At 44.6% G+C, this 25,329-nt stretch overlaps 1 protein-coding gene across 3 annotated transcripts in view; it reads left to right on the top strand.

Moving 5' to 3' along the window:
• Positions 1–25,329, top strand: part of LOC133371179 (vascular endothelial growth factor receptor kdr-like) — a 344,491-nt gene that overhangs the window by 307,658 nt on the left and 11,504 nt on the right. For all 3 annotated transcript variants that reach the window (XM_061598328.1, XM_061598327.1, XM_061598329.1), the window contains exons 25-29: positions 4,113–4,212; positions 5,576–5,681; positions 8,262–8,386; positions 11,092–11,170; positions 20,281–20,381. In XM_061598328.1, coding sequence (XP_061454312.1) covers positions 4,113–4,212; positions 5,576–5,681; positions 8,262–8,386; positions 11,092–11,170; positions 20,281–20,381 — 511 coding nt within the window. The remainder of the gene's footprint in view (positions 1–4,112; positions 4,213–5,575; positions 5,682–8,261; positions 8,387–11,091; positions 11,171–20,280; positions 20,382–25,329) is intronic.

The following is a 25,329-nucleotide window of genomic DNA, read 5'->3' as shown; positions in this document are numbered from 1 at the left end:
GTTATTGAGGTTTGGGTATTAACATTCACTTTTAAGCAATCAATTCTTTGAAAAGCTGATGACTTATTGATGAACATTCTTGCAACATAAGTGTATCGGGGAGGGTTGGGGTGATCCTGGTTTCAGGGTTTCATAGCTTAGTGGTAGAGCATCTGCCTTGCATGCAGAAGATCCCAGGTTCAATCCCCAGCATTTCTAGGTAGGGCTGGGAATGTACTCAGTCTGGCGGCGTGGAGAGCTACTGCCAGTCAGTGCAGACAATATTGAGTTAGATGGACCAATGGTGTGACTCAGTATAAGGCTGCTTCCTATGTTCTGCTTTGGCTTGTGGTGAACTTAAGCTTTTTTAAGTGTAAAATGGCAACTAAGGATGTCAGAGAATTCAGCCGAAAACAGAAATGGAGGCAGAAATTGCCAATGTTCGCCTGTTCATCCCGTGTCCAGAATTTGTTTGCAGCAAATACAATTGTTTCTGTCCAAATGATATGCAATTGATTACGTTTCTCCCCCCACCATTTGCATTGTGTTTCCTTTGCACAGAAATGAATGGGGTGGAATAATGTAATGACAATGTAATTTATGTCAATTACTTATGTTACATAATTTTGCCACAGAGGACAGAAGACAAACTGCAGGGGACAGAAACAGCGCTGCATAGGATGAGTACAGGGCAGAATGGAAAACAATGCCTTCGTATATCCCCAATGGCAACACAGGAGCCCATTTCCGGCATATTGAAAGGGCTGTGTGAATGAGCAATCGCTTATGCACAGCCGAGATATTTTGTCTGGTACCAGATCACAAAAGCATGTTTTCCAACACTCAGTGGACCAGTAAGCTTCAAGGGCAAGGGTGGGTTTGAGATCAATGGGCTGGGAAGCAGGATTCTGAGCTAGATGGATCCCCCCCTTGCTCTGATCCATAGGGGGGTTCTTACATTCTTCAGTCCTGTAGGTGCACATAGTCCAATAGTTTCTGAAGGCACACGAGCCATCTTGATGAGGCTAAGCAGTTCAGGGTCTAGTCCGTTCCTGGATAGAGGAGACTACCTGAGCACCACATACATGCTCCCACGGATTCCAAAACTGAAGAATGCTGGGATATAAATGTAAGAAAATGAATGACTGAAGTAAAAGAAGAAGGCCTAGTTTGCTTTCATTCTCTATTTCCAGGTTCTCTCCGGTCAACAGTTTTATGGGTGCCCTCAGTGCCGGATTTAGACTTGGTGAGGCCCTAAGCTATATAAAGCTTGGAGGCCCTTTGTTAAAAAATTACAGCAGATATATATATATATATTCAGTACACATAAAATTTTAAAAGCCCCCCAAAAAAATTCTGAAATTTTTTGAGGCCCCTGCGGATTGTGAGGCCCTAAGCTGTAGCTTGTTTAGCTTATGCCGAAATCCGTCACTGGGTGCCCTGTAAAAGAAAATGGGAAATAAAACACAAAGCAGAGTTGGAAAGCATCCTGTTTTTCCAAGCACTTTTACTGTTCTGAAGTGGATGAGGGTCTGTTAGAGAGCTGCTCAGCTCCATTGCACACCTGCTTTCTTTGCCCTGACAGTTGTATTCGTCAGGGTGATTTATTTGTGTGCTTTTCTGTTTCCTTGTCATATTAGTTTAGCTGTCAGGACTGGAGGCGAGGCTCCTGCAGGGGCTTTAAAAGGTGCAAGCAGCACCTGAGGTGGTTTGTCTTACTAGGCATTTTCTATCCAGTCCATTCTGCATCTCTGTTTATATCATCAGCCATTCATGAAAGAAGAGTTTGAACTTAGCTGCCTTGCCCTTGAACGTTTGTTCCTGAGTGAGTCTTTTGAGGAGCTGAAATGACACAATAGTTTTGCTTGATCGCTGCAAGGGAGCATCTGCATTGGTTCCTTGTCTATGCATGGCCAACTAAGGGGAACTCAGTCACCGCCAGACAGCAATCTCCTCTGACATTTCTTTACCTAGCCCTGAGCCATGGATTTCCTGGAAAATCCATCTGGATCATGGGATTCTGGCCGGTCCCATGTATGATCCTATCCTTTCTACACATAATATTACATAGGCCTCAAATCTCCTTGCACACACATTTTTCTTTCTCTGGAATTCACTACCACAGCATTGTGGAATTCACTACCATCAGCAGTGGTGGCCACTAGCTTAGACTGCTTTAAAAGGATAGGTCAGCCTTTTTCAACCAGTGTGCCTCCAGATGTTGTTGGACCACAACTCCCATCAGCCTCAGCCAGCATTGGCAATGGTCAGGAAACATGGGAGTTGTGGTCCAACAACATCTGGAGGCACACTGGTTGGGAAAGGCTGGGATAGGTCTATCAGTAATTCTGAGACATAGCGGCTAAATGGACCTTTCCAGTTCAGGGTGCTTTGAAGAGACATTTTCATTGAGCTATCATCCTGATTTGTTTGAAGGAAGATTGGACAACATTGGCTGTTTAAAGAGCACGTTGCATCAAAAGAAATATTATTTCACAGTTTCCTGACATATTGCAAAAAGTCTTACCTTTTGAGGGAACAGGTTTGTTGCGCAAGACCTCCCAATCAACTGTAGTCTGAATGTACTGGAATGTAAATCTCAACCGAAAATAGCAACAGCCTAGAAGTTGTCTCAGAGGCAATATGTTTCTGAGTAGTATTTAATGAGGACTTTTAGGAAGAAAATGGCACACAGGGAAGGTTTAAAAAAAACAGACTCCATTCCCAGTCCAGATTCTCACTGCTTGTGGAATGGCAATCACTGGGATCTGACAGAAGCAATGAGAATACCAGGAAGTCTGCTGTGAATTTCAAGAAATGGTTCTACCTTATCAGGATTCTAGTTTTCATTTTAAGCCAAATTCAGGAGCAGCTCTTAGATGCAGGCTGGTTGAGAATTGGCACAGAGGCCATTAGCAATCCAAGCAGGGCTTTCAGACTACAAGACAATATGATTGCTACAATTGCACTTTGGTGATTGACACCAATTCTCCACACCACATTTAGGGAAGGTGGAGAAATTCATTTTTTATTGTGTTTTAATGAGAAAATATCTAATTCACACTTCTCAAACCAACAAGCAAACCGAAACAGAACTAGCCTTTGAAATTTGCCCTTCTCTGAATTTTGTGATGCAGTTTGCCAACCAAACAATATGTTAAAAAAACCTATATATTAAAGAAAAGTGTAGATAAAAATGCATATGTTTATGAAAATAAGATACAAAAATGCTTCGTATTTGGAAATTGCTTGCTAATATGTATAAGTCAAAATGCATTCAAAAATGTGTAATTCACAATAAATTGCTGATTAATTTTCATGAGCATGTAAACCAAAACTTTGCAAATTGCTGCAGAAATGTGAAGAACTAAATTTAAGATTGGAAAAATTAAATACTGAGAGAAACCTAAATGGACAGATTTGTCCATTCCTAATCACATCTTCTCAAATTGTGGTCTTCAGGCTCCATTCAGGTGCTCCACAGAAAGGTTGCAGGACAGTCAAGAATATCTGTACTTGGACCTATACTTGATTTATTTTTTCTGACATTGGAGATCAAAGTTGCTTTGATTATTCAGCAGGTTGTCCTGTGATATTCTTAATGCTGGTTTTGACAGTAATGCCAGTGCTAAAGGGGAAAAAATGATTTTCTTCATACGTAATCCAGAAGCACGTCCATTGCATTAGACAGGCAAAGATTATGATTATTAAAATATGAGTTATGATGTGCTTTGATTTGTAGAATCAAAAAAATGGTTTATTACATGACCCTTAGCACCTTTCAAGTGACCTGCAGGGAAATAAAAAGTTTGAGAAGTGCTGTTCTAGCCTATAACTATTTCTGCTGCAAGACTTAAATTCTGCCTTGCTGCTTTTCCCCTCCATCTTCATTTTTAGGTGGACCTTTGGTCTGATCTTGCCCACTGTTCTTCAAACCTGGGTCCCCATCAACCCCAGTCAGCTTAGCCAACGGCCAAGGAGGATGGGAGTTGTAGTCCAACAACATCTGGGGGCCCAAGGTTGAAGAACAATGGGCTAGCCTGACTCATCTAACCTTCCTGCTGCTTCTGTAGGAGTTCCAAGCAATATTTATAACCTTCATTATTCCCATGCCTCTGTGTTTGTGCTTCTAGGGGCCTCTCCATACCCAGGTGTGCAGATTGATGAGGACTTCTGCCGACGTCTCAAGGAAGGAACAAGGATGAGGTCGCCAGAATACTCAACTCTGGAAATGTAATTTTTCCTTCTGCCATCTTTCTTTGTTACTCTCATGTGTATTGATACCTTGACTATATAGGAGATGAAATGTATGAATCAAATCCATCAATTAATTTTGCTTGTGGCCACCTGTAGATATTAATGTGCCATAGCAAGAACTGTGATCTGCCCCTCCTTCCCATGACATGGTTAGGATTCACATTGACCACCCACCTCCCCTTCATCGTTCCTGCCTCCTTCCTTTTCCTTCTGGAATCCTTATTATGCCTTCCTTACTCTCTCCCTTCTTATTTAAGCACTGAGTGAAACCCTGCCAATTGGATGCAGGTTGGTCTTCAGTGGACAATTTTTTTAAAAAAAAAATCTATATGGACTAGGGATATGCTAGAATTCCACCCAGTTTGGGTTTAGTAGAAAATTTTCCATTAATTCACTTATCCTCTATCGTCGTGGATCAGATTTTTATGTAGTGAGTTTCCACAGCTATTTTCCAGGACAGATTTTTAAATATATATATATATATATATCCGCCTCTAAAATATCAATATTAGAACGATAATTATATTAATATTTCTTTTCATTTATAGATGCCTCCTTTCAAAATATCAATATCTCCTTTCAAAATATCAATATTTCCTTTAAAATTATCAGTATTAATTTCAATATTTTTGTGCGAAGGGAAAAAATGGATCCGTAAAAGCAGCTGCTAGTGGACAAAGAATGAATTCAAAGCAATACTGGCCTTGTAGGTTGACGGGATGCTTTTGAATTGGCACTGGTCAATCCCAGCCGTAATATGGATATAGTTGTACTTTGTCGAATTTATGATTTAAGTGCTGTAATTTCCTCCTACATTTGGAAGATTGGTTTAGTCATTCATCCATGTTAATCAGTTACTAATTAAGTTAGTGGTTTTTCAGCCAATATGACCTTAGGGTCCATTTGGCCTTTGAGAATGAGAAAGGGGAAAGAGTAGCGACCAGTCTTCTGTGCCATGCCAGAATCACAGCCTACCTTGCAATGACTCAGCTTTCCAGAATGTGGCGAGTCATGAGCTTCACCTGCATTGCATCATTTTCAAGAGAGTAATACAGGAAGCTGCCTTTTACCGAGTCATCAGTGGTCCATCAAGCTCAGCTTTGTCTACAATGTCCGGCAGAAGGTCTGCAGGATTTCAGACAGGAATCTTTCCCGACCCTATCTCAACATACCATTATAGTCCAGAGTATCTGGAGGGCACCAGGTTGGTGAAGGCTGCTATAAATACTATATACATACCAGCTTAAAAACAGTGTCCAGGGAGAGAGAAGGTAACATCACAGATGAATTGCTGCTAGTTAACTTTTAAAGCACGATTCTTTTTTTTTTTTAACTGTAGCTATCAGACCATGTTGGATTGTTGGCATGGAGCCCCAACTGAGAGGCCCACCTTCACTGAACTTGTGGAACGTTTAGGAGACCTGCTCCAGGCGAATGTGCAACAGGTAAAGTTAAAGAAAATCCGTCCTCTTTCAGTTGAAAGCCCCAAATCAATGTGTGTAGAGCCTGATTTCTAAGTGCCTTTGTTGACAGATGAGACCTGCTCATATTAAACAAGTTTATTAAAGGTTACATCGTGGCAGAAAATACGGAGCAAAATTTGTATGAGCGTAAATATATCTCATTCTCAAAGAGAGTTTATATATATATCACAAATCCAATTGTATCCATCCATGGCCGGCAGCAGAAAAGTCATGTTCAATTATTTTTGAAAGCCCCATTTGTCCCCCTAGATTAACAATGGTCCCTTATTAACAATGGTCCCGCCTTGAGTTCCGGTTTGGAAAAAGGGTGGGGTATAAATAAAGATAATAATAATAAAATAATGATCATACACATAGTTTTAATTAGTTTTCAGCGTCCAGAAAGCCACTATCTTATTTCTTCTTGTTAGCTCTATACCTTGGACACATACATATATCTAGTGTTCTAAACTCATCATTGCTCTAAGCAACTGACATAAAAGGCTTTGTGTCCCACAAAGGCAATTATATAATTGCCTGTTCCATGATAGCTTAATCAACCTTTTCTCTCCGCTTTTAGAGCAAAGCTATTATGTAACTCTTAATATCCTGTTTATTCTTCTCCCTTTTCACTTGGCGAAACAAATCAGTGAAGCTCAGTTGATGGAGACCTAGTTTGCCATGCAGCGGGGGGGAAAGTATAATTTGTGGGATTCCTAATATAGGCAAGAAGAACAAGGAAAAAGGTTGATGAGAAGGGGCAGGACAATTAATTCTAGGCTGCAGGGAGAGTGAGGAATTGCAAAGGGTTTCTCAGGGATAAAACAAGAAACTATTTCTACTGATGACTGGTATTTGCTCTTGAGAATTCATAGCTTTTAAATGTTTCTGCTGCATTAATTATAAGCAAAGGGCAGAAAATGAAAGGGTGAAATTGTCCAGTGTTTCACCTTAGTGAATTCCTCCCCCACCAGGACAAAGTTATTGGGTTCTACTTGTGGCTTCTTGGCAATACCACAAAATGACCAGCAGCAAACATGCCCAGGGTGGCAGTGATGTGGCACGGGCATCCTGAGACATGTCCTACTGTCTAGCTCAGCATTTGGCAACCTGATGCCCTTCAGTAGTTTTGGACCACAACTTCCATCAGCCCCGCATGGTGGCTGGGGTTGATGAGAGATGTAATCCAAAATAACTGGGGGGCACCAGATTAAAGCTGGTCTAGCTCATATTTTCTTGCTTCCCTGAGCTCCTTGGGGGATTTGGGTATATACGGTGAAGTGGGGCTTGCTGTATTTCAGCCTGCTAGTAGTTATGGTCCCTATATATTAATATTTTAAGACAATAATATATTGTTATTCTGTGGAATTTTTAATGTATTTTTATTTATTTCTGATATTTTAGAATGTTGTAAACCACTTTGAGGCTTTTTTGAAGTATAAAGTGGTATACAAGTTACCTAACTAAATAAGTGATTATCACTCTTATTGATCCTCTCAAAAGTAGTGTAGTGGTAAATTCAGAAGTGCAAGGTCCCTTCATGATAGTTACACCACACCCCTGTGAGGGCCACACTCCCTTTCCACTTTCTCTCGTCTCCCTTGCTCTCTCTGTCGTCTCACAAGTCCACACTCCACTACAACAGACGTCCCTAGGAGCCAATCAGCATGAAAGGGGAGGTTGTGTGTTAGCTACTGAGAAGAGTCTTCTCAGTGGCTGACTCACCTCCTGGCTGAGCTGGGGATGGGGTACATTCTGAAAAAGGGGTGTGGCAGGGATCATAGCAGGGAAAAGTTACCCCATTCCAAACTCCTTTCAGCAAGATCACATGGCCTACACTGGCAGAAAGGGTGATATAAGTCTATTTTCAAGGCCTGGCTTCTCTCTGCCAGGCTTGAGGACCGGTCAGACAGTGGTAGTGCTGCTTCTAAAAGGAGTTTGGAATAGGGGTAACAGTCCAGCTTAATTTAGGCCAGTGAAAATTATGCTGACTTCCTATAGTTTGGATTGCTCTGTTACTGTTTCAGTTACCTCTGAACCATAGGTCACCTATTAGGATAGGATAATTCCTTAAATGTCCTGCACAGAACAGCTGATGGTATCGTGTGCAAGAGATAATGTCCTCTTATATTTTGGGATGCTCCAGTTGTGCTAATTTTGAGCTTGAAAATTGTCAGAAGCAAGATAAAATGCCAAATGTCAGAGGTGAGATGATCTTGTTAGCTACCGAAAGCCAATCTTGAATTTGTGGTTTTTGGATTCATGATGAAGGCTTTGAGCTGGGAAGCCCAAGGTCAAATCTCAACTCACTAGAAAGAATCCACTCAGAGACAGAAGGCTGGTCAAAAGGTTTGAACCTCAGTGTGGATACATTGCCAAGACTTTCATAGCAGTTTTATAGAAAGATGAAAGAAAGAAGCAAAATTCTCCAGAGGACTTCTGGGATGGGCCATCTGCTGAAAACCAGCTCAGCAGAATGTGACGGCCATTAATGCCTGAAGCCAAGTAAGAAAAATGACTCTTAAGTTTCCCTTGTTTTCTTCTTGATTATGAAATATGTAGGATGGAAAAGACTATATCCCACTGAACATTACATTGTGCCCAGATGGAGATTCCATCCCCAAGATCTGCATCCTTGAAGAGAAAGTGAGCAGCTGCATTCATCGCTGGAGTACAGTAGAAGCATGGTAAGGAAACAAGTTTTGTAAAATAAATAATCATAATGATTCATCCCCTCTTTTGCATTTGAGAGAAGGCTGCTGCTGTTTCTCAGCTTTTGCTAACAGGAGGCTAAAACTAGGGCTTTGCTTGTTGTTCCATGGTGGAAATATTTTCCCTACTAGGTCCAGGGTGGCCTGCAAAAACGCAACAATTGCTACCCTCTCACATTTATACAACATCCACTTAACCTTACCACCAAAACCAAATCATTTTGATAAGGGAGGAGAGGAAGGGTCTACACTGCGGGGAGTCCCAGCTGGAATGGAGGACTGTCATGCATTTCTTTTGCAGCAATTATATTTTGTCTTGAATGAATTGATGGCACCTCTTTGTTTACGCTGGGCAGAGATGGACAACCTTTTTTAACCCAAGAGGCACATTCCATTGTGGGCAACCTTGTCACACTTTCTAAACCAATATGCTAACCGAAACACAGACGTTCTTCAAAATTCACACTTATTTGAAGGTTGCAGTGCAGTTCTCCCCCAAAGTAACATGTACAAAAACGCACATACTGGGGTCAAGTGTACATAGAAATGCACACTTTAGTGAAAATGACATGCAAAAATGCATTTTGTTAGGTAAAATTGCTTTGCAAAAATGTGTGTATTAGGGACAAAGTTGCGAATATTAGGAGAAATCTGCACTAAAATGCTGATGAATTTTCATGAGGACTCTTTTAAATTTTAAAAAATCAGAAACTGATGTGGAAATGTGGAGAACGGAACTTCAGATTGGGAAAACGAGAAAACTGAGAGAAACCGATGATTGACAGATTCACCCATCTCTATTGGTGGGCGTGGCCAGAGGCAAAAGTGGGCGGAGCAACAGATGTGACTCTTCCCATTGTACCACGGGCTGCACTCCAGCCAAACAAAGGCCAGAGGTTTTTATGCAGCTTCACTCATGCATATGGCTATCAAAGGCTATCAGTGGCTACTAAGCATGATGGCTACACTCTGCCTCCATAGTCAGAGGCAGTATGATTCTGCAAACCAGTTGCCAGAAGCTGCAGGAAGAGAGAGTGCTCTTGTCCTCAGGTCCTGCTTGCAGAATTGCCATTGGGACATCTGGTTGGCCACTGTGAGAACAAGATGCTGGACTAGATGGGCCATTGACCTGATCCAGCAGGCTGTTCTTATTTTCTTATTTTCTTATGCTTCCCATCCTTCATCCGGGCAAGGAAGTAATGTTACCATAGTCAATACATTCCAGCCAGGAATGCAGTGTAAGGAGAGGGGTGCTGCCTCAGAGAATCCTGAGGGCCAGACAAAGACGCCTGGAGGGCCACATTTGGCTCCCATGCCTGCAGTTCCCCACCCCTGGTATGTAATTGGATGGATAGGAAAACTGCCCCCCTTTCCCTGTAGATCTGATTTTGGGGGATAGTTTTGCCCTTTCCGCAACAGTCTTGCCAACTGCTAGCTGTTTCCTTTGCCCTACAGAATGTAATATTCTCCTGTCTTCATAGCCACTGTACACGTGTAAACTCATTCTGGGCTCTATTTTTTTGCCATGTTAGAGTGCAACAGAAACCGGAAAGAGAGAAGGTGGGGTGTGGAGATACTTTTTTAAAATTTATTCTCTAACACATTTTGTTGTTGTTGTTGGCTGTTATTTCAATTTTGCAGGCAGCAACTGAGGCTACGAGGCCACACATGGCATATGTATATCTGAGGAGCAAGGGTGTCCATGGGGGTGAGATGGGGGACAAGGGGGGCACTTCCCCCCCTCCAGAATTCTAAATGTAATGGTGGGCAGAGTGGGTTGCCAATGACCAGTAGTAACAATTCATAGACCTTCCACCACCCCCATGAAATATTTCTGCAGAACCTCTTGCTGAGAAGAGATGCAAGTCCAGGTTTCTGGGGACTACGCCCAGCATTCCAGTGTAGCTAAACATTCAGGTCTCTGGTGGGGCACCTTGAGTGCCTCTTGGTTCCACTTCCTTGGTATCAAACTGGAAGGCATCAGTGCAGTAGCGGCTAGCATGGTGGCATGGGTGGGGCTCCATTGCTCTCTTGGCATCCCAACACTGAGGATTGCTGCCACTAGCCAAGAGGGGGAGGGGTGATGCATGGGGAGCTCAGTCTGCAGCAGCAGAGCTAATTCAACACTCCTAGCATCGGGCTGAGCTCTCTCTCTCCCTCTTGCTCAGAGGCAGCACCCCGCAGTATTGGGAAGCCAGGAGATTAACGGAGGCCCACCCACATCTCAGTCTCTTTCAAAGCCTTCCAAAGCTCATGGTGGGCTCGAGTCCGACATCTGAAGGCTCACAGATTCCCTGTCTTTAATATAGGCCTTTTGCACTTTTGATTGGATTGTTTTACGGTCAGCCTGTCTTGCAGCATCAGTTCACTCACACAGCAACTGTTGTGTATAATGCAGAGCAACTTTAATGTAGCTTCAGATAGGATTCCTTTTTCAAAGGGGGGGTTGATGAAAAATGCAGTCCCCATTTTGGTAACTTCTGTCATTCCACCATGTTCTCCATGGATTTGTGATTAGGCTCTGGCTCAACAGCAGTGCTCTTCCCAATGCACACACACACACGTACACACACACCCTAAAAGCTAAGGACATATGTGTTTTGTTTCATCCACCCACTACACAATAAAGACTACTAGTCCATGATTTACCAACCCGAACTCTCACATTCTCCTTGTTTCAGTATTAACACCAAGAATCGGCCACTCAGCGTGAAGACGTTTGATGAGGTATCAGTGGAGAAAGAGAAAATGGCGCATGAGGTGAGCTTAAGTCACATGCTTCCTTTCCTGCCTCACATAGGTGGGCCTGTTGTCATTGCCAAGCCGTGGGAGCTTCATTCAGGGGGCTTTAAAAATGAGTAGACATCACAAAATTATCAAAATGCATATAAAATATAGGTTAAAACAGCAGTTTTAAAACAAATGTAATGTACATAATAAAATTTTATGTCTGGGTAGGCTCTCTGAAACAAAAAAGGTTTTAGCAAGTGTCAATAACTATACAGCAAAGGTCCCTGCCTGTTATTAATCTGGTGTGTGGAACTCTCATCCTATAGCAATGCACCAGTTGCCATCACTGCAGGTCTTTCAATGGGCGTAAAAGCTCATCTGTTTACTGCTATGGGGCGGTATTCGCTGCTAGTCCTACTCCGAGTAGATCCATTAAAGTTAATGGACAGACTAACTTGGGTCATGATTTCAATACGTTTACTCAGAGTAGGACTTAACTGAATATAATCTACTGTATGTCAGTCAGCCTTTCCCAAGCTGGCACCTTCCAGATGTTTTGAACTATCATCATGTGGCCATGCTGGCTGGGAACGATGGAAGTCAAAATCCAGAACATCTGAAAGCCACCAGATAAGCTGTTCTTGGTGAAGGATTTTAACTGGGCTGTCACATTTTTTGAACTGTTTTCTTTTGAACAGTTCTTGTGGTGGTGGTGGTGGGTTTGCCCTTGCTTCTGTTGGGTTGTGTGCTCTAATGCTGTTCTTGGCTACTGTTGTTTATTCATCATGGGGTTTTCCAGTTTAAAATGTATTACGTTTACATATTATCTTATATGAATGAAAACCATCCTCAGAGGGCTCTGTCCTAAACCGTGGCTTATACGTATTTTTTTAATATAAAGTAATCATTATTTAATGAGCCAAAATGGGGGAAAACATGGGATCGTCCAATGGATTTTCAGGAAAATTGACTGACAAAAGGAAGCACTTCACACCACACATAAATTAATTTGTGGAACACACTGCCACAAGATGTGGTGTTGGGCACCATCTTAGGTGACTTTCAAAAGGGCTGGGACAAATTCACAGAGGAGGTGAAGTCTATCAGTGGCTGTAAAACAAAATAGGTCTATCAGGTTCAGAGAAAGTTTGCCACTGTGGTGGGGGGAGGGGGCATTTCCCATGCCCTTCTTTTGGGCTTCTCCAAACTGTTCGTTTTTCTTTTGAGAATAAAACTATGACATTTTAAGACACAGAATGCAATTGAAAGGTAGGGAGGAGAGGGAGCCAATGGTGCTTCATCCAATGCCCTGGTGGCCTCATGTAAGCAGGGCAGAAGTGAAAGCAGAGGATCACTCTTGCGCTCTTCGGTCCTATTCCTGGGTTCTTCTTTCATCAACTGATTTCCCTCCTATTGGGAAGAGTGAGAGGGAAATAAACCAGAATAAACTATGCCAGCCAGTGCTGGTCTTTAACCGTAATAAATGATAGAAATTGAACTATGCCAGCCCCTGGGCTGCTAAGAACATCTGAAGAGCCCTGCTCAATCAGGCCAGTGGCCCATTTCGTCCAGCGCCCTGTTCTCACAGTGGCCAACCAGGTGCCCATGGGAAGCCTGCAAGCAGCACCTCAGCACAACAGCACTTTCCTCATTTGCAGTTCTCAGCGACTGGTATACCTCTTCAGTCCACCACCATGGTGGCTGGTAGCCATTGATTGCCTTATTGTCCATGAATTTGTCTAATCCTCTTCAAGCTGGTGGCCATCACTACCTCCCCTGAGAGCCAGTTCCATAATTTAACCACGCACTGCATGAAGAACTTTCTTTTGTCTGGTGTAGTTCTCTCCCCACACACACCCCAGTGTGGAGGCACGTCAGAAGACTAGAGAGGCACTAGATCCTTTGGAACCAAGCCTTCCCCGGGTCATCCCCCAACAAGCCCCCCCCAACATGCCTCCTTTTTGACCCTACTGACATCAGAGCTCTGATATCGGTAGGGCAAGGGCTGTGGGAGTTTCCAGGAGCAAGAGGATCCAACATCAGATCTCCTTCTCCAAGGTCAGAGCTCTCTCTCCTCCCATGGAGAGGGAGACCCAATGCTTCTTCTGGCTCCTGGGTTTAGATTATTTATCACGGATATTCATTAGTCATTCGTCGAATGTTATCAGTGAGGTACCATAAAATATAGTGGTGACACAAATTCACACTAAAAGCCAAGCCAGCACAAAACCAGGCCAAACTTACCAGCCTCAGCATTTTTCACATCAGAGAGCTAAATAGCTAAAGAACGAGCAAGCACCATCACACAGCAAGATGATGCAAAAATTATAAGCGCTATTAAAAGGTACTTAAAAAGTTATTAAAAGTACTGGGATAATTTTTTAAGCCTAGGAGAGCACTGTTGCACTCATGTCCTCCTTGCAGGCTTCCCATGGGCATCTGGCTAGCCGCTATGAGGACAGGGTACTGGATCAGATAGGCATTGCTTACATTCAGTAGGGCTTTTCTTATATTCCTGTGTTGGCTAAAGACAGTAAGACTGTCAATGGCTACTAGACATGTTCTACCTCAACTGTCAGAGGCAATATGTCTCTGAATACCACCTCCTGGGAACCGCAGTTGGGGAGAGTATCATTGTGCTCAGGTCCTGCTTGTGGTCTTCCCATGGGCATCTGGTTGGCCACTGTGAGAACAGGATGCTGGACTAGATGAGTATTTGGCCTGATCCAGCAGGGCTCTTCTCATATTCTTATGTTGACTAAGGACAGTAAGGTTTTCAATGGCTACTAGCCATGATGGTTATGTTCCACCTCCACTTGTGGAGGCAGTATACCAGTTGTTGGGATTTACAAGTAGGCTTCCCATAGGCAACTGGTTGGCTACTTTGAAAACAGAATGCTGGCCTAGATGGGCCCTTGGCCTGATCCAGCAGGGTCTTATTTGTTCTTAAATAAGTCTTTGCTTGGCGCTGAAAAGGCATTAATGTGGGCACAGGCGAGCCTCTCCAGGGAGAGCATTCCTCAATTTTTTTAAAAAAGTTAAAAATGAATAGTGCTGATAGAAGCCCATTGAAATAGCTTGTGGAGTATAGAGAGAGATCCAATCCAACCAGCTTGCCATCCCTGAACTGGATAACACTTGGGTTTCTTTGACCCCACATTTTGGCTTCTACCATCACTAGTACTCTTGTTTTCTGAACAAGAGCTTGCATCTCCTCTCACTGTCTGACATCTATCCTCACTCTGCTCTGCAAGTTGCCTCAGAAAGGGAGACAGTTTTTAACTGGAATACTGTTAACGTTTCTCTTTGCTTTTCGATCAAGGCGACGCGTTAAAATAACAGTGTTGCTAATGAGCTCTGAATTGTTATGGGACTTTTGCCCAGCAGAGCCCTCGCGCCAATCCATTTGATGTGCATGAGGTTTGGTATTCGTGCAACATGTCAACATAATTCAATATCCTTGATTCAAAGAGCTGCTCAGGAAGGTTCAAAGGGCAGGCTTAGACCCTTCTCTTCCTGCGCTTGGGTTATTTTTAGTGTTCATCAAATTGCATTGTCCTTAAGAGAAAATAGGCTTGATCTCAGATTTGCTGAAGTCAATAAGAAGACTCCCAAAGTCATTAGCGAACTTTGAACAGAAAACAGAGTGGTCATAGGCAAAAGCTGGATGTTATGGAGGATGCATAGCAGTAAGCAGAAACAATATTCTTGCCTCTTCTTCTCCTTATCTCCCCAGTCATATCTCCAGATGTGTGATGTGTGGCATCATTGCGCTTTGAGTTTCTCTACAGTTCCCCTTAAGGTGGCAACCGGTGGGGCAGGGGCGTAAAAACGCAGGAGTGCAATGATAGCACAACATTTGGGATTGCCAGATGTTACCATTAGAGGGCGGTGGGGTGGGGTGGGGCCACAGAGTTGCCCTCCCATCACTGGCATCAGTGCATAATACCTGAGGGGGCAGGGCAGCAGTGAGATCGGGGCTGCACGGCTGTACAAGCAGGATTGGCTCTGCTCATGCATCAGCACACCCAGTTCTTGCCACCGCCACATCCCACGCCAACCCCATCAAGGTAAGAGGCAGTGACACTAGTGTTAGGAGTGTTGCTTCACCACATGCTCCAGAGAAGCAAGGACAAGGGTCTAGGTCAACAGTGTTATAGGGTTGTGGGGTTGGTCTGGATGATATATGTGAGTCCCTTCTAAGCTCATAATTCTGGGCCTGCAAAAATGGGTCTGCAGTAGAGGACCCTGCTAAATTGGTCAAGTCAGTTCCTTTCCTAAGTTAATCATTCCTGTCAAGCTGGTCTCTTTGTTTCCTTGATGAGCCTATCTGCATACCAAAGGATGTGGTCCAGAGTAGGCCTGTTGCTGTGGGAACTCTCTGATGAGAGAGGACCTCCTTCCCCCTCATCCTGGAGAAAAGAAGTGATCTGTATTAGTGTCAGTCTGAGGTAAAGCTGGGAACTGAAAAGACGAAAGAGACTGAGAGAAGCCTGTTCTCTGTGCTCAGTGCAAAAGCTATAGGTTTGGGGAACTCCCCTAGAAACCTGATGGAGAACCAAGGTCTGTTGGACTGTTAATGCAGAGAGAGACCCACCATATTATGCTCAGGGTGGGGGTGTAAATAAAACCATGTATCATAAAGACACTGCAGTCTCCGCTGACCTTCATTCCAAGGAAACTGAACCCTGGGAAAGTGCAGGAACCCCTGGAAGTCTTGCACTACTCAGAGATTGGGATGTGCGCAACAACATTGTCTGCAAGGCTTATACACTGATTGGAAGTGGCTGTTGGGCAGGTGCAGGTCCGGTTCTAAAGGGCGGCCAGGTGGGGCACTGGCCTGAGGGCCCCTGGAGCTACAGGGGCCCCTGAGAGAACTCTCCGCTCCCGTTCCGTGATCCACAGCAACAGCCGCGGATTGCAGGACAGGAGCTTCCACCTGCCCACCATTCCCTCGCCTCGTCCCACCTACCTGTCTCCTGCCTTTTAGCATTGCCCTTAATGAAGATGGCCGCTGAGGTTTCCCTAGGGTGCGGAAGCCTCTGCTGCCAGCTTGGTTGATGGCAGAGATGCGTGTGCATAGTACGCACACGTGCCATCAACCAAGGTGGCAACGGAGGCTTCATCCCCTTATGGAGACTGTGGCCACCATCTTGGTTAATGGCAATGCTAAAAGACAGGAGACAGGTAGGTGGGGCGAGGGAATGGTGGGCAGGCAGAAGCTCCTGCCCTGCAATCCATGGCTGTTGCCGCGGATTGCGGAAGGGGAGCGGAGGGGCCCTTCAGAGACCCCTGTAGCTCCAGGGGAAGGGGAAGCGAAGACAGGTAGGTGGGGGGTGTGGGGGGAAAGGGAGTGGAGACAGGTAGGTGGGGGGCATGGGGGGCCATGCAAGCACGCACACATGCATGCACGCACGCACATGTGCACACACTGGGGCCCAGGGCAAGCTGATGCCCAAGGGCCCCAGCATGCCGGGGGCCGGCCCTGGGCAGGTGTCTTCCCCAGCCCTACCTGAAGGTTGTGGAATTGAACCTGGGACCTTACGTGTGCAAAGCAGAAGCTCTACCACTGATGTTAGGTTATGTTAGCTACATCTCTGTGCCCTTAACTACAGCTTTCTTGGGGGACAGGTTTAAACAAATAGTCATTGTGCGGGAAAGGGCAATCGAGACTAGGACCGTGGTGGTGGGGGGGAGGAAATAGGAAGAGTTGTCAACAGTACAAATCTAGGTGAACTAATTGATTCTGGTCAAGGCAGCTTCCTCCATTCCTAACATATATTTTAGAAATGCATCTGTTATAAATATATCTGTGTATGCATATAAGCAGTCACTTGTACTTCGTAATGCTTTCCGTAATGAATTATTTCATTATTCGTAGTGCTTTTAGAGGTGGGTAGTGGCGGTGATGTGTTTATTAGTTCATAGAATGGCTTGTTAATTTTTTTGGTTAGGATTGTAATGCAGTGGTCATTTTTAATAAAATGTATTTTTAAAAAGTGACCACCTTGATCACAGTAATCTTAGAATTTCACGGTCAGACTCTCACTTTGTTCTGGAAGATTAGAACACATGGAGATAATGTGTGTGCTTCAGGGGCCAGTTTCTCATTCTCTGCGGAATGCTGCTCTCCAACCCTCTGCAGCGCATAGAAAAGCTGAGCAGGGAGACCAGAGACAGATAGCTTCCTGGACATGCTTTCCAATGAACTTGCAGACACAGGGGAGCAAAGGGTTAAGGGCCCTTTATCCTTTGGCTAGAGTCCCAATTCTGATGGGGGGCATGCTGGCAATTGGTGAGGTGGGGGAGGGAACCCTGCACTCAAGGCAGAACTATCAGTTAAGGTCATTTGTAGTTTGCCCCTCAATTCTGCCAGCACAAAAGAATATTTGAATGACATCATTTCAGCTTTTTTTGAGCACACTTTTTTTTCAAGGCTACGGTAAAGAATATATTGAACTTGTCAAAACCAAGCACACAACAGCGTACCATATTTATAACCACTATAATGAATATTGATAATGTAATGTAACAAATTGTTCTTCCTTGGCTAATGCCCAATTTCTGGCAATGGCGATTAAAAACAGAAAAATGTAAGAGCCTTGCTGGACTCATTCTGCACTCTGTTCTCACAGTGGCCAACCTGATGTCTGTAGGAAGCCCAAAAGCAGGTCCCAAATGCTACAGCATTCTCCCTACTTGTGATTCCCAGCAGCTGGCATTCAGAGCCACACCTCCTTCGACAGTGGAGGTGGAACCTAGCCATCAGGGTTCATGGCCACCGACAGCTTTATCTATGAATTTGTCTAATCCTCTTTTAAAGCCATCCAAGTTGGTGGCCATCACTGCCTATTAAAGAAAAAGAAGCAATTACGTCTCGTGGGCAGAATTCCCATAAATGGATGAGACTCTAATAAGCCTCTGTCCGCAGAGTCCAGTAACCCAGTGTGTATGTACTATTCGTTGCTAAAGTTTAAATCAGGAATGAGGAAGCTCCAGGCCAGGGGCCAAAATCAGCCCTCCAGGCCTCTCTATTTGGCCCTCAGAATACTCCCCAGACCATTCCCTCACTGCCCATGCCCCTGATTTTGCTTGGTTGGAATGTGTCCTTGAACTGTGCCCCTTGATCACCTGGAGAGAGAGTGTGTGTAACCATGCAGCGTACTATACGAAGGTACGAATCACCTCCATTTTTCTGCGCCCACAAGGGAATGTGCCCCTCATGCTGGAAAAGGTTCCCTACCCCTCCTTTAAATGCTAAAATATCCTCCCAAAAAGACTTACCTTGCTAAGCATTCCCAGAATTTGAAAGGCAAACGAAGAAGGGGAACGATCAAAACATATTTGCTTTTTATACACTTAGCCCACCCTCACCTAACCATCTGTGTACACCCTTTATATGGATTTTAAAACTTGCCTGTTCCCCCCCCCAGCGTTATTGTCATAAAACTAACAGAGGAAATAATTCACAAGCCAAATGCAGAGTAGCAACATTAAATGCAGCTGCAACCAGCTGCAAGCCAGGTGGCTGGGAATGGGGAGGTTAGGTCATTCTTCTGCCAAGAATATCCTTGAATTTGAAGTAGAGAGAACAGGTCCATCTTAAACCCAGTGGTATGCTGCCATTCGGAAGAAGTACTTAAACCTAGGTGCCCTCTCTTTCTCATCTGTGGATATACTTCACTCCCCAAATCTCAGGGCAATTCATGGAATGAATGCATGGGTGCATTTGAGGCCACAGATGAGCTGCGCTCTCACAGACACACCATTTAAGTTGACAGTTGCCACCATATGCCAGCCTGTATCCATGGGCATGAAAATAGGCATGGTTTCGACAGCTCAGAAATATGGCTGTGTCACAGAAACCACTGCAGCCTCTTACACAGGCTGCAAGACTGTTGTTGACAGTGGTGGGGAACAGGCTGTAGCTCAGTGGTGGAGCACAGACTTTGCATGCACAATGTCTCAAGTTGCAGTCCCTTGCATCTCCAAGTAGGACTGGGAATGTTTCCCCATCTGAAACCCTGGAGAGACACTGTCAGTATGTGTAGACTAGGGATATCCAGTGCAGATGTTGTGGACTTCAACTCCCATCAGCCCCAGTCAATATGGTCAGTGGTCAAGGATGATGGTAGTTGGAGTCTACAACATCTGGAAGGTACCACGTTGTCTTTCTCTGATATAGACAACACTGGACTAGGCAAGCCAGTGGCCTGAGTCAGTATAAAGCAGCTTACAATGTGAATAAGTCCTTGGACTAGGGAGATCTTCAGGACTTAGGATCAACTAGGTGACTCAGGACATCTGTGATCAGGATCTCTCACTTTGCTTTTTATTTTCCTCTTTTTAATCAGTTAGCAGCCCCACATGGCTCCTGTAAATATTAGGGGCATTACCCTGTACGCATCAGCATCTTTTCCTCTGTGGTGCCAATTGCTTCTTGGGATATGTTGGTTTACTGTGGAGAAATGACATAAAATGGCTTATTTTAAATAAAATGTAAAAAAACTTCACATGTGGCCACTTCCTCAGACTTCAAAGGAGCCATGCAGGGCTCCTAATCAGTAAAAAGGAAATAAACAAACAAAGCGCAAGTTGGAGATTCTAATCGTGGGCTTTCCACGTCACATCTGTGTTGGTCTTAATCAGCCTTCTCCAAGCTGGTGCTCTCCAAGTGTTTTGGAACACAACTCCCATTAATTCCGACCATCACGATTGTGCCAGCTGGGGCTGATAGAAGTTGTAGTCCAAAGCATCTGGGGAGCAACAGGTTGGAGAAAGCTGGTGCCAGTGTTGTTCCCATGCCATGTGTTTAGTGGACACTCCATAAACTTCTGAAACTATCTGTAGTTCCAACAGTGGCATCAGGAAGGGAAGAAAAGCTGTTGCATTGTTAGAGAAAAAGTCCACACACACCCATTTGGAAATGTTAGCAAAATGCAATGGCTAGTGTTGGTTTCGCTTCCTTCCGCTTTTTCTGCCATTACCAGGCCACATTCGCTATCAGCCTGACCCTCCCTCAAGGTTATATTTTGAGCTTGAAGGAGCTGCACACCTCTCCTGCTTTAATTAGAAGATTGCTAAAGCTCTTACAGGTTTTCTTTTTTTTTTCTTTCTTCTCTCCCTCTCCTCTTCTTCAGGAATGCGAGTCAGATAGTGGAATGGTGTTGACCTTGGATGAAATCAAAAGCCGGAAGAGGTTGGAAATCCGTTCCTGGCCTTATGGGATCATGGCTCTGGCGTAAGTACCCCTGGATGGGTGAATATTGGTTGATGTTGGCTGGCTTGGCCTAACTGGTTTGTTTGAAGTTGCGACCCAAACCCAGCAGAATAGCCATGGTTTGTTTTCTGCCAACAAACCATTATCTGAAGCCATGCTTTGTTGGTGTTTTATGAACCATGCCTTGTTTTAACTCTAGTTTACATTATGTCCAAACCTCGCAGCCTTGCTTAAGCATGGTTGGTTTGGCCACCCACCCCAGAACACTCTCATGAGGCAAGACAGCTGGAAAACTAACCCAGCTTTGGAGAAAGAAGCTGTGGCTTGTTGGCTCATATGTGGGACAACTTGTGGTTTATTGAGCAACCATGTTTAAAACATAGGTTAGCACTACATGTGAATACAGCCATTGGCATCCTTTCATAAATTAACATGTTCAAGAACTGGTTTGTGATGAAAACAAACCATATTCACTCATTACTCATGTATGTGGCAATTGTGTATAGAAGGGGGAGTAGACCTATGTCCTGGGCCCTGATCCCCCTTTGAAACACAATTGCACTACATGTGAGTAAAGTGTGAGCACCTTTTTAAAGTCAGTATAAATGTTTTAGGCTGCAGTCCTGTACCTGTGAGCAATCCCTGTAGAACTCAGCAGGACTGGTTTCTGAGTAGGTAGGCATAGGATTGGCTGATCTGCTCTAGGTTTTGGAAATTCCATTTAGAAATTCTGAATATTAGCGGTATATAAATACCTGAAATAAATAAAATACAATAATAGTTGCTTGTCTAACTATGCAGTTGGACATCTGTTAAGATATTATAACCAAATTTTGCATGATAGTCCCTGAGATCAAGAAGCAGGTTTTTGTCTATATGTGGATACAACTGGATGCCGTTGTGAATCAAGATGGCAGACTCAACCTTTCAGAATTGCACTGATTACAACCACTGGTTTCAAAACTTTGTAAAATTCCCAAGCAAAGCTTAAAATTACAAGGCTGCTAGGAATTAAACAAAAGAATTAACATTGCAAACCTATGGAGACGTAAATCCCATTGAGTTCAATGGTCAAGGCTGACACAAGATATTTTGCTGCTTGAGAAGAACACACACACGTGTTCTATCCCAGTGGCAACTGATCTTACCTCAACACTGGTGATAGGAGTGCATCCTCCTCCACTAGACTTCAGGAGAGCAGGCTAACACCGGTGGCACAGTAACATACACAGCAATGCACCACTGCCACACCCCCACCCCCCAGCAACATCACTCTACCTAATGGTAAGGTCAGCCCTGGTAAGTGTATATAGCAAGGCTGGGGAATTTCAGGCCTAGGCAGTGGCGGCTCCATGTCAGTCGGGCAGTGGAATCCGCTCCAGGTTTTCATCCGAACTTTCAGGGAGCTATCCTTGGGCACTGTCCCACTGACATGGAGCCACCTGGTACCATTGAGCCCAGGAGCCAAATGCCCTCCCCAGCAGCACCCCCTCTCCCCAGGTGGCATCTCCCACCAGCCCTGCTCTGCACCCTCCTTCAGTGCTTTGGCCTGGCTGGAATATGACCTTGAACTCTGATGATGCCTCTGGCTTGCCTGGATGGAGGACATGTGTGAGAAACTAGCCAACTGTACAATGGTAAAAATTCACATTCATTGCCTCTGGCCTTGCCCACCACTGGTATGTGGCCCTTGGAAGGATGCCCAGAAGGGAATGCGGCCCTTGGGCTGACAAAGGTTCCTCATCCCTGGAACGCAGGATTGCAGCTTCAGTTAAGTAAAGACTACAGAACGACATTTTGCTTCATATATTTATCAGGATCATTCCCTGCCCTTGAAGGCAAACACCTAGCTAAGCCCTAACAAAATACAGCTTTGCATCTATCCACGAATTTGGAAAAACCACCCTGGAGATCAGTTCTGCTCTTCTCCACAGCTGGCTGAGGCTGGCAGGGAATCAGAAAGTCACCCTTGTTAATGATGTCTCCCTCCTTATCAAAAACATTTATTCTGGACCCATTACAAACAGTCTTCCTTCACTTCTACAAAACCTCTAGAAGGCTTAGCATGTTTTCCAAACCAGGGTGGCTCTCACCACCCACCAAATCTAGCTGTTTATTTGTCTTGTGCTTGCTGAGTTGGGGGGAGGGGGGAGATTGGCAATGATCAAATGTAGAATGCTCGTGTCAAGAGTTTAGGGAAGACAAATATAAAACTCTGGGACTGGGAATCCTGTTGGACAAGCAATGACTATTTGCTGTGTCAGGTGTTTAGCAGCCAGAGAGAGAGAACAGCATCTGGGGAGACACATTGAATATGTGTGGGATGTGATCCCTGATTAGATCTTCCCTTCACAGATATTCTGAAGAGCCTGAATCCATTCCCCTGAAAAGTGAACTCTTTTCAGACCTCCCAATGAATGGGTGATGGGCAAGGGGAGGCAGTGGGCCCAGTTCTGCCCCCTCCCACCAAGCAATCACTATTTGTGTCACTATAAGTGGTCAGCACCACCCCTGAGAAACTGTTGGAGAATTTCTAGCCCTGGAGAAAATTTCCAACAGATTTTTTTTTTTCACGGCTGGGGCTGGCTGACAATTAGTTCTCCACCCCACCCCACTCCCTGGAGAAATTTGGTGAAATGGTACCCACACTTTCCCTAACCTCCAATAGGGTGGAGAATTTTCAAGAGGCTATTTGTCTGCCACTTTAGTCTGAATAGGGCTGTGGTGAGGCAAACCTCGTGTTTAGTTTTGTAACGGAGGGAAGCCACCTTGGTTGGGCTCCTTGAACTCCTCCAGGAGAGACTTCAGCAAACCATCATTTAAGATCTGTTGCAGGCTTGGCTTTGACTTGTTTTTGTCGTACCCAATTAAGTTCAGAAATAATGTGGACCAAGATATTCACTGAGTGGGTTTCAGCTAAGGTCCTTGGGTACCAGAATACCAAAGCATTTCAGCAAAGGTACATCCTTTGCCTCAATTCTCCTAGAAAAATCAAATTGCACTACTATACTCGGCAGTTGCAGGCCTTCCTGTTCCAAATTAATGTTAGGGGACAAATTATAACCATTGACTGCTTGTGATGGGGCTTTAACATTTCAGTGTCTGAATCATCCATTGGTTCAGCTGAACAAAAGCTAAGTGACTTGCTACAGGGACCATAGCTCAGTGGCAGAGCACATAAGATCTGACCAGGAGGTCCGTGGTTCAGTCCCTGTCATCTCCAGGTAGGGCTGGGAAAGACCCAACAGAAAGCTTTGAGTGCCTCTGCCCATCAGTGTAGACCAGAAGTGGGCAGGCTTTCAGGTTTGTGGGATCTACTTTGCTTATTACTAGAACACCTAGATCCACCAACTGGAGCTAAGGGAAAAACACTGGCTCAGGAGGGAGGGAGAGAGACTTAGAATTAAGAAACAGGGAAGGGGCTCAGTCTGTGGATTTGTTTTCAGTCCCAGAATTGAACTCTCTGCTCCCTTATGCAAAAACCTACTACTGGTCCCCCTCCTGTCTTTCTTCATTTTAATATGAGGACTTTTCATTCCTAAACAATTGTGAGTTAGAAGATCACCCAGAGATTTACCAGTAGTTCTTTTGCTCACCCCTGGTGTAGACAACTATGCTAGACAGACCAATAGTATAAGACAGGGCTGTGCACAGATTAGGGAGGGGATCCACTTGCTGGTGCCTGTTTGACTGCATTCTGTCAAACTGGTAGGCAGTTCCATTTTAGGTTTTTTATTTATTTTGCTATCCTTTGCTTTTGCTATTCCTATTATTCCCCTCCTGAAAAATTAACAATACTGTTATCAATATTTTCCTTTCAGAAAGGAAAGAAAAGGAATGTGGCTTTCCTCTGCCCAGTGCCCACTCACCCACCCAATCCCCCATCCTCCTCTGGAATGGTATTGGATACTTCTCCCCAGCCCTGGGAGAAAACAAGACATGGCTTTAAAGCAAAGTAGACACAGGCTACTAGTCAATTTCATGTTAGCAAAGCAAACACATAGGCTAGTCAGTTTCACCTAAGCAAAGGCACAGGCTTATTAGTTTATCCTTTGCAAAGTAAACACACAGGCTGATCGATTTCATCTTAGCAAAGAAAGCAAAGCAGGTTTGTCAGTTTAAGGTTAGGAAAGGAAACAGAGGCTGATCAATTTCACATTAGCAAAGCAAAGACACAGGCTGCAAAGCAAAGAGCAGGTTGAGCTGGGGGAGGGAGGGGAAAGGAGCAGATGCTGCATCTTCCCTCCACCCGACCAAGAACAAGAAGGTTCAGTCTTCTGCAGTGCTGCTCCTTGGTGGTCCTGCCCCACCAGGATGGAATCTTATGCTTAACAGTTGGTAAGCAGAAGATTCCATCAAGCACAGTGCTGCCTCAGGGAGCTGGGTATCAGGCAGAATGGAGAGGTTGGGCAGGAAAGTCCACACCTGAAGGCATCCACCCCACCACCACCCTTGCCTTCTCCTGGGAAGATGCAGCTGCCAGCTGGTTGGGTAGGTGCCTCCTTTTCCATGGCTCCTCCTTCCTGCTCAATGCCTGCCTCTACTTCCTACCTGGTGTCCTGCCCCCTGGCAACCCCGGATGGCTATGGGCCATCTGACCCATGGTGATCTGAGGCTGTCTCAACCCAACTCAATCAACATCCAGATCCCTCTGAATCAAGCTGGTTTGGGATTCAGGCCTTGTCTGAACCCATGAACAGCCCTAGTATCAGATCTTTTGATGATGTTTTTGGATCAGCCATGTTTCTCTGACAGTATAGGTGCTCCCTGAATGCCAAGCTAGGATCCCAAAATGGAATCCAGCTGAAATCAGGGGAGAGAACTCGGCCATCTAACCAGCGTGGTATGGCATCACTAGAATTCTCAGCGTCCCCACCCTCTATTTCTAACATCTTAAGCAGGCCCTAAGCATTTATATCCCATTATTTGTCCCATGAAGCAGATGATGAAAAAATCCATTATTTCGACA

The sequence above is a fragment of the Rhineura floridana genome, chromosome 16 (genome assembly GCF_030035675.1).
Source record: "Rhineura floridana isolate rRhiFlo1 chromosome 16, rRhiFlo1.hap2, whole genome shotgun sequence".
Lineage (NCBI taxonomy): Eukaryota > Metazoa > Chordata > Lepidosauria > Squamata > Rhineuridae > Rhineura > Rhineura floridana.
This window is presented reverse-complemented; position numbering and strand designations above follow the sequence as displayed.